General features: G+C 35.2%; 2 protein-coding genes across 2 annotated transcripts; both read left to right on the forward strand.

Annotated features, from left to right (window-relative positions):
• Positions 1-396: 396 nt before the first annotated feature.
• Positions 397-5,003, forward strand: LOC122588430 (protease Do-like 9). Its single transcript, XM_043760540.1, has 9 exons — positions 397-1,022; positions 2,177-2,376; positions 2,793-2,973; positions 3,176-3,367; positions 3,465-3,697; positions 3,781-3,882; positions 4,017-4,067; positions 4,180-4,284; positions 4,601-5,003. The coding sequence occupies exons 1-9, from the start codon at positions 500-502 to the stop codon at positions 4,697-4,699; spliced, it is 1,686 nt and encodes a 561-aa protein (XP_043616475.1). The 5' UTR covers positions 397-499; the 3' UTR covers positions 4,700-5,003.
• A 1,792-nt stretch (positions 5,004-6,795) lies between these two features.
• Positions 6,796-9,209, forward strand: LOC122588651 (RING-H2 finger protein ATL48-like). Its single transcript, XM_043760806.1, has 2 exons — positions 6,796-7,105; positions 8,750-9,209. The coding sequence occupies exons 1-2, from the start codon at positions 7,033-7,035 to the stop codon at positions 8,908-8,910; spliced, it is 234 nt and encodes a 77-aa protein (XP_043616741.1). The 5' UTR covers positions 6,796-7,032; the 3' UTR covers positions 8,911-9,209.
• The last annotated feature ends 351 nt before the right edge of the window (positions 9,210-9,560 follow it).

Here is a 9,560-nt window from a genome sequence, read left to right on the forward strand (position 1 = left end):
AAATTTGGAAAGTAATTAGTGCTAAAAAACAGCCTATATGGCTGTCATTAGAAAATCCCTTATGTTTTTAACAATGTGAACATGTTAGTCCAAAATATGATTTTCTTCATTTGGTATGTAGTTCATTGTTTGTTCAGTTCATAGCAATTGTTGGAAAAACATTTGAAGTATGAAGATGAAGATTATATATATTTAAGTATTTACTCACTAAACATAACTTGTATTTTTTTTTTATTTACATAACTCAAAAGTCAGAAACAGTAATAAAAAGTCTTCGACTGTAACTGGGCTTACAAATTGACAACACTAACTTGGGCTTACAATTCATGGGCTTTTTTTTTTATTGCTATATAGACACAAAAAGCCCATCTCATCATCTCCTTCACCGCACAGAACAGAAACAATGAATATCGATTTCTAGTTCTGTCATCCCTCCTTCCTTCCCACCCCCAACATAAAAACATCCTTAATCCCCCCAAAAAATTTTGAAAAACAAAACATGGAAAAAAACACAAGAAAACGCGGTCTGAAAACCAAACAAACAATCGATTCACAACCAAACCCTAACCCAATAACAACCACCACCACCACCCCCGCCGCCGACGTCGAAACAACCACCACCCGCCGTGTTTCAAAACGCCGGAAAAACGAAAAACCCAGTGACGTCACAACCATTAAGTCACCCGACAGGAGGTCATCAAGGTACAAGAATGACCATAGTACAAATGTCGGTGACTATGATGATGATGATGATGACGTGGCAGGGAATGTGGGAAAGGCAGTACCATCAATGGATGCTGTTGTGAAAGTGTTTTGTGTTCATACCGAGCCGAATTTTTCGTTACCGTGGCAACGAAAACGACAGTATAGTTCGAGTAGTAGTGGGTTTATAATAAGTGGGAGGAGAGTGTTGACGAATGCGCATTCGGTTGAGCATTATACGCAGGTTAAGGTTAAGAAACGCGGTTCGGATACTAAGTATTTGGCTACTGTTCTTGCTATTGGGACCGAATGCGATATTGGTTCGTTTTTCGTTTTAGTTGTTATTGTGTTATATCTGTTTTGTATTTGTGCTAGCTATTTCATTTAGTATCATTTAATTTGTGTTATATTTTCTTCTTGTGATATATTTTGTATACATTTGTTATTTGTGCTAGCTATGTGATTTAGTATCATTTTGTGTTATATTTTATTCTTGTTACATAGTTTGTTACTTTAGACCCCACGTAGTTGGATATTTAGATACGGGTGGGTGAGTCGGTCTATTAGGACTTGTAATAGACTTGAGATGCCCGTGTAACCAATTTTCTGCCTTTAGAAGGAAATGGATGGTATAATGAGTCGAAATTCTTGGAGAATCACATGTAAATGAAGGTTTTCAATATTTTGATCATATGTATGTTATAAAAGAAATCATATGTGATATATATGGTCTCAAGTTTTTTAGTGGCTTCAAAATATATATATCTGAGAACTGTAAGTTTACTGACTGAGTTAACTTCCTATGGGTAGGTTTTTACTGGATAGGATTATTGGAACTGTAGTAATCAATATTAGGGGACATATCCAAGAAGCGGTTAAGCTTGTATTTGTTTTAATTTTTGGTTCCAAGAAAAAAGGATTTAAGTTTTTTCAGATGTTTAGATAAGTTAGTTTTCTGAAATATTTTTGAAGGCATGGCTTGTAGACCTTGTAATATATGAAGACAAAAAGAAGTCATCTGCAAAAACTTTTTACAAAGTGAATATTTTTATATTTTGGAATATCAGATTATCTGGATGAGAGATGAACATTTATGATGATTCCATACTGTATAAGTTTCATTATGAAGTGGACGTTTTTTATGCGTTGCGTGACAATTATGTTATGTTGACTGTGAATGATGACGGATCTGGGAAGAACTTCACTCTCTGTAGGTCCAAAAAATGGATACAAGTTTCTTTATTGTTGATGTTATCTGATTGATTATCTTTTTTTTTTCTTTGAAGTAGTTATTAGATATTATACACACAAGATAAAAAGTTCTGTTTGCAAGAACTTGTGATGCAACTATGTTTTTTATTTTATTTTAATGCATCATATTATTGGAAACATAGATGCATGTGTAGTTTTTTGGTAATTATTCATATTAAGAATCTTAGTATAAAATCATCCTTTTTCTTCTATGGCGTTGCAGCAATGCTGACTGTGAGCGATGATGAATTCTGGGAAGGAATTTCACCCTTGGAGTTTGGAGACTTGCCTGCATTGCAAGATGCAGTTACTGTTGTTGGCTATCCTATTGGAGGAGACACAATCTCGGTGACCAGTGGGGTTGTGTCTCGCATAGAGATTTTATCTTATGTTCATGGATCAACTGAGCTTCTCGGTTTGCAGGTATAAATCTAGTGCCCTCTCATTTTGTTAGAAAATGTTGAGTTGGCAGTTTCGGCACAGACGCTTATGATCAGTCGATTTAAGTTATACAACATATATTATATCTCTAAAAGGTCCGAAAAAGGTCTTTGATGGGTCAAATGTGTCCAAAGTTTGCTTAAAAAGAACTTTTTATACAAATATTGCAAGTCATTTCATTCGAAATCTAGATTAGTATTGAGATAATATAGTTTATGCAAACCTTTTTTGACTCTCTACTTATTTAGGTGTAGGGTGTTTTGGGTCCACAACCCATAAAATTACAGTTTTCACCAAACCTGTTCTTCTACCTGCTTAATGTCCTTGCCTATTTGCCACCTTTTAAAGAATGTATCTGTTAACTTGCTCTCCTTGTTGTTTATGTTATTGATCTATAGATCGATGCTGCTATAAACTCTGGTAATTCTGGGGGCCCTGCCTTTAATGATAAGGGAAAGTGTGTCGGTATTGCATTTCAGTCTCTTAAACATGAAGATGCAGAGAACATTGGTTACGTCATACCAACCCCAGTTATCATGCATTTTATTAACGACTATGAGAAGAATGGAGAATATACAGGTGATTGTTACAATATTAATTAATTATGCCTACTTGTTTCTTGTATATATAAGTTTTGAAAAGCAAAGCATTTCGTTAAACAAGGTCCAAAATTGCATAGTACATTCTGCCTTCTAAGTCAGATGACTAACCAAACTGTGAAAATCCTAAAAGATGTTGCTATATTTATATAATTACATGATTTTGGATTTTAATATTTTAGGGTTCCCAATTCTTGGAGTTGAGTGGCAAAAGATGGAAAACCCAGATCTGCGTATGTCAATGGGAATGGGTAATGAGCATAAAGGTGTGCGTCTAAAAAGAATCGATCCTACTGCTCCGGCTTTTAAGGTCTTGAGTTCTTCTGACATAATCCTCAGCTTTGATGGGGTTAATGTTGCTAATGATGGAACAGGTGCGCATTACCTTTTTGATGGGAGATTTTTTGATTGAAGTATTCTTCATTTTATTTCTAAATTCTTACACAGTTGTTTTTGTGTGACCGGTTCCAGTTCCCTTCAGGCATGGAGAACGTATCGGTTTCAGTTACCTTGTTTCACAAAAATATAGTGGTGATAAAGTTTTTGTAAAAATACTTCGTAATTCAAAGATACGTGAGTTCAACATAGAACTTGCAACACAGACTCGACTGATACCAGCGCACATTGAAGGCAAGCCCCCCTCCTATTACATTATTGGAGGACTTGTATTTAGTGCTGTATCTGTGCCATATTTACGTTCCGAGGTACGTCTATAAAAACGACCTATTTATGGGCTCCTTTCTTGAAATTAAGCTTTGTTCAAAATTTAACTTTAGTAATCTTTCAGTATGGAAAAGATTATGATTTTGATGCTCCAGTAAAGCTATTGGATAAACATCTACATGCCTTGGCAGAATCTGTTGATGAACAACTTGTTGTAATTTCTCAGGTCAGTTATCTTTTTTTCTTGTTTGCTATCCCAGATCATCTTTTCTTCTCACAAATAGCCCCTGACAATTTTTGTGTTTTTTCCTGCATGAACGACTTTGTGTTGGTAAAATTAATATGGGTCTCTCTTTTTAGGTTCTTGTGGCTGACATTAATATTGGGTATGAAGAAATAGTAAATACGCAGGTGAAACTGAGAATTTTGTTCGACTAAATTTATGCTTTGAGACAAAAGATTCATGATACAATAGTCTACATCTTTTATCTCACATGTTTAGTTTTTTGTTTCATTCATGTAGGTTCTTGCCTTCAACAACAAGCCAGTCAAGAATTTGAAAAGTTTGGCGGATATGGTGGAAAGCTGTAGTGAAGAATTCTTGAAGTTTGACCTCGAATATCAACAGGTTCCCCTCTCTCTTTTTTTTTTTTTCATGCTAAATGTGCGATTTAAATCTGCTTATGTGATAGATAGTTAATTGGGCTGTATTTTATTGATAAAGGGTCAACTGGTATGAGTAAAGTAAATCACCAAAAGTATGGACAAGTTAATGATCTCCTAAGCTCTTGTATGAAAAGTTAAAATCTATCTATATTTTTCTTTGCCCTGACTAAATTATCTACCCAGTTTAAACCTTATATTTTCCATCCATCAATTTATCACTCATGTTACACGAATACAGGCAGCCCAACTGACTCGAGTGAACGTTTATGTTTTTGTAGATTGTTGTTCTGCGGACCGAGATGGCGAAGAAAGCAACTCAAAATATCCTTTTAACACATTGTATACCATCAGCCATGTCTGATGATCTCAAGTCATGAAGAGTGGGCTAGCAAGAATCAGTATATCACAAATATTCTATGATGTAACTGCTTCCTCATAGTATTCTGGATCCTATCAATTTCACAAAGACCGTTCTGCTTCAACATGGAATTAATGAAGTCGACAACTGTAATATCTGGTAAGCAACATGGGTGACTAATCCTAGATTCTGTGCTTTTCCATTATGAGTTTTGTTCCTAACAAATTATCAGAGGTAGCAAATCCTTAACAGTTTTGATGGTGTATTACTTTTGACATTATTGTGTAACAGTTTATTTTATGCATTGGAAATTTTCATTGGAATAGTGATGCCCAAATAAAAAAGACGGTCAATGCATGTGCCACCGTCTATATACATTGTCATATTGATGCCAATTTAGGATACCGCGTGCTGCTACATGCTAATGCCTCCATGCGGATTACACCCTTCACCCAACTTCTATGTAATCACCATGACCAACATATCTGTAATTACCATGCCATCCCCTGTAATTACTAACATATCTGTAATCACCATGACCAACATATCTTTTCAAAAGTCATGTTGATGCCTACAATTTTCATTTGGGCATCTTGTATCACAATCAATTTTAAAGTTGGAAGGTGGGGACTAAGTTTGAAGCTTTTTCCAAAGAGAAAATGTACTCTCTTAGTTGCCTAACACAGTTTGTCATTTTCTTCTGTTCTTTTTCTTCCTTAGTGCACTTTAATGAACTATTAAACCTTATCATAGTTCCATCCACTTCTAAATGATAAAGTATTATTAATAGTTACATAGAGTAATTAAACGTGGTCTAAATGAGTAGTCAGTAGAGGAGACAGGAGAGGTTCTCTACTGCGTAAAATTTGAACAAATCAAAATGGAATGGGTCCTGCTTTCTTGTAAAGAGAATAACTAGAGAACATATTTACATCAAACACCCTCTAATTAAGCTAACTTAATATTTCTCCCGCAAACTAAGGCCAAGGAACGACCTCAAGCTTTGATTTCAAAAACACAAATGGCAATTATAAAACAACATTTCAATCCGTATTGGCTTAAAAAACTGTTGTAATTATAATTTCTGTAGAAATGCTTGATAGACATTTTAAAACTTTTTCGTAAGTTTTTCAGTTTATTGCTTTCTTTTTGTTTGTTTCTAAGCAAATTTGTTTAGTCTTCTATCAAAACACAATACATAAACCGATATCCACATTTCCATAATTCATACCGAAAACTCCGGTTCATATGGTACCGAAATTAGTAGAGAATGTTTTAATAATTTTAAAATTAATGATGATACTTAAATCCACATTACATTATTGGTAAAAGTTAATATAGGGACACTTTTAAATTAAGGACATTAGGGATAAATCTTAATCATTCATTATTCATCATCTCCGATCACCATCACCATCATCTCCGACTACCACCATGATCCTCCGGCGACGGTGACCACCGCCACTACTACAACTTACACATGTGTAAGTTATACAACCACCATCATCTCCGACCACTACTATGATCATCCGCCGCCGACGACCACCATCACCACAACTTACAACTTAAACATGTCTAAGTTACATGTTCCTAATGGTCCCTAATATAAAATGTCCTAACCCACCCCTTACATTACATTACATACTTATATTATACTAGATTGGTGCCCGCGCAATGTAGCGGCGGTAGTAATGGTATGGTTATTAACGTACAAATAATTTCGTTGTGGTCGAAGATGTGATGAATTGTTGCATGTAATATGAAAGGGGAAGGAGGGGGATGAATTTTGAGTTAGGGTTTTTGTTATGTGTTTCTGCGTGAGAGGGGATAGATAAATTAAAAATAGAAAAATGCTTAATTGACAAACAAATCTTTACCAACAAGGTTTACAAACATATGTGGACCAATGAAAGATGGGGAAAGGGTGAATAAAGAGAAAAGAGAAATAACTCCATTGGTGGTTATGGATGCCACCTATGTTAGTAAAAATTTGTTTGTCACTCTAGCATTGCTAATAATAAATTATTATTTTTTGAAAGTAAATTTTTTAAGGTTGAATTAATTTACGGGTTTGTTTCGGTTTAAAAAGCATAGCCACGAAATGATGGAAATGGAAATTAAAAATAGATAGACGGCGGCGATTGACGGTGGGTGAAAACTGAAAATCGATACGAGGAGGATCATAAAACTCCAGTTTGTTTTGTGGACTGCGTAACCGCCTTTACAGCCACTCATACTACTTTTCCTTAACAACAACAACAAATAGATCATTCATTCTTTCAAAATATATCCCCCAAAGTTATTTTAAAAATCAAATAAATCTAATTTTCATATAAAATTATAATTGGAGAAATGGGAACAAATTCAGAGCTAGAAAGCCTTTTTCCTGAAAAAAAGCGCGTCAGAAATCCCTTCGTCCCCATTGGTATTCATTCATTCTTTCTTTCTTTCTTCCTTTCTTTTATTAATTCTCATCTACTTGTATACACACACACACACACACACATATATGTATATTTGAGGGGTTTTTTTGAAAAAAAATTAATTAATTTTTCGATTGTTTAGCCCTAATTTTTTTCACTATGCTTCTAAGTTAATGGATAAGTTGATGTAAGTTCATGGAGTTTGGTTTTATCACCGAACCCCCTCATTTTTAGAGATTTGGCCTTAGAGATTTAAGTTTGGAATAATACTAGAAGGGTACCCGAGATTGGTCGCGGTGGCGACTGGTGTAGGTTATTGATGTAATTTGGTTTTGATGAAATGTTGAAACTTAAAATTGTAAACAAAAAGCTATTTGCTTTATAATATAGTATATTAGATATAGATATAGATATAGACTAGGTGATTTGGCCTCTGATTCAGTGATTCCTCTAGTATTTGCACAAATGATTGATGACTACTAACGAGGGTTTGTCTGTTCTTGTTACCAAATGCTTTATCCGAGTGATCATTTCGGTATTTTTAGTTTTCTAGCAGTGATGTGATTGTTTCCCTTTTGGCTTCCTTTGTTTACAGTACTGCCGTCTAGCTGTCATACTAGTAATTGCACCCATTTGAGCATTTTTGGATTTGGTTTCGTTTATCAGTACTGTTGGGTCAGCACTGTAGTTTGTTTTTATGTGTGCGAGTCTTTGTGAAAATGCCGATTATGTGATCCAAGTACTCGAAATCTATGATTGGTAATAATGTCACAGCAGGGTTACAATATGAAATTTCACACCTTTTGTAGTGTGAAGTGTATTGCCAAGGCTGAGAGGTATAAACTATGGTGGTAAGGAGTTGAAACGAAAAATGTTATTAAACAGAAGGGTCTTGATACTTTTTTCTGATATAGATGTTACGCCACCTACAAAATGTTGTTACTGATATAGAATAATTCGTCTACTTTGTGGGTCTGTCAGATTCTATGATAGATTGACAACTCTAAAAACAAACTTAAGGAGTGGAAATCTCAGCCTTTTGAGCACTTTTTGAAGTATCTCACACCCCTTGGATCTCTAAATCTATAACCAAACATCCCCTTAGTCCCTCGTAGTACTCTGCTTACAAACACACTACCCTGCTGCACACATTACACCATAAAAGAGTTGCACACATTCTATCCTTTTTAGATACCACTGCTGTATTGCATGAGTACACAGCTAGTAATGTATGATGAGAATTTGCAGGAAGAATACCTGAAATATCATGACTTCTATCATGTTTGCTTGTAACTAGGTAAAGTGAACAAACAAATCTATGCCTGCTACTCCATATTGCCTGAACCAATGCTAGGCTAAATGAGCTAGTTACACAAATACAAATGCATTTCGAACTTTCTGACCTTCACTTCATCGAATTTGCGGTCAGTTTAAAATTTGGTCTTGGCAGGTTTTGAATTTTGATATTCCTCTGATAAAGGGTTATTTTTAGTATGTACGTTTTCTCGCTCACTAGTTTACCTCAGTAGTGGAAAAAGATATGCCTTGATGTCATTTGCTTGTTAGATGTACAAAATTTATTTTTGTAATTGGTTTTCTCGGTGCCGTTTGTACTGAGAATCTTCTCTGCCTGTTTGGTATGTTAGGTGCTTTGATCACAGCTGGGGTACTCACAGCCGGTTTAATTAGCTTTAAGAAAGGAAACTCCCAGCTGGGTCAAACGTTGATGAGGGCTCGTGTAGTCGCTCAAGGAGGAACCGTTGCACTCATGGTTGGCACTGCAGCCTACTATGGGGAGAAGTTCTAGTTATTTTGACAGATATGTGATCTGTGTTTTTGAAGATACAGGAATGCAAAGTTTGGCACATTTTGCTGTTCTCAATGTTAGTTCTTCATATGTGCTATGAAACTGAAAAATAAAATTTTTTAAATCTGAAAAAAGAAATAACACAGGATTAGGCATTGATTGGTTTGTTTCTCTTTCATGATCTTTAGTTGTGTGAACTGGGTTACATAAACCGCCCCATTAACAGCCGTTATATGTTTTAAACCCACTCTTGTACTTCAATTAAACGATGACTTAAAATATAATCTTGAATTTCTTTCTATGATGTTGCATATATACTGTATCTATGTATAAGTTCAAATCATCAAATGTAGTTATAGTTTTTTATCATCCTTTTTATAAGGGGATTTGAAGGATCTCTAATACATTACATACCACAAAATTCTAAAATAGTGGTACTGTCCAATGTGATTTCTGTCATATTATATACTTGATCTGATGTGAAGATATACACACACTTAGAGGTGAACAAAAACCGGTTTCTACCCGACCCAAAACCGAACCGGTATTTCGGTCAACGGAACCAAAACCAGGTTTGACCCAACCCGACCCGGTTTGAAACCGGTTTGGGGTCAAACTTTGACCAGTTATTGACCGGGTTTGACTCGGTT

This window comes from Erigeron canadensis, chromosome 2, assembly GCF_010389155.1.
Source record: "Erigeron canadensis isolate Cc75 chromosome 2, C_canadensis_v1, whole genome shotgun sequence".
NCBI lineage: Eukaryota > Viridiplantae > Streptophyta > Magnoliopsida > Asterales > Asteraceae > Erigeron > Erigeron canadensis.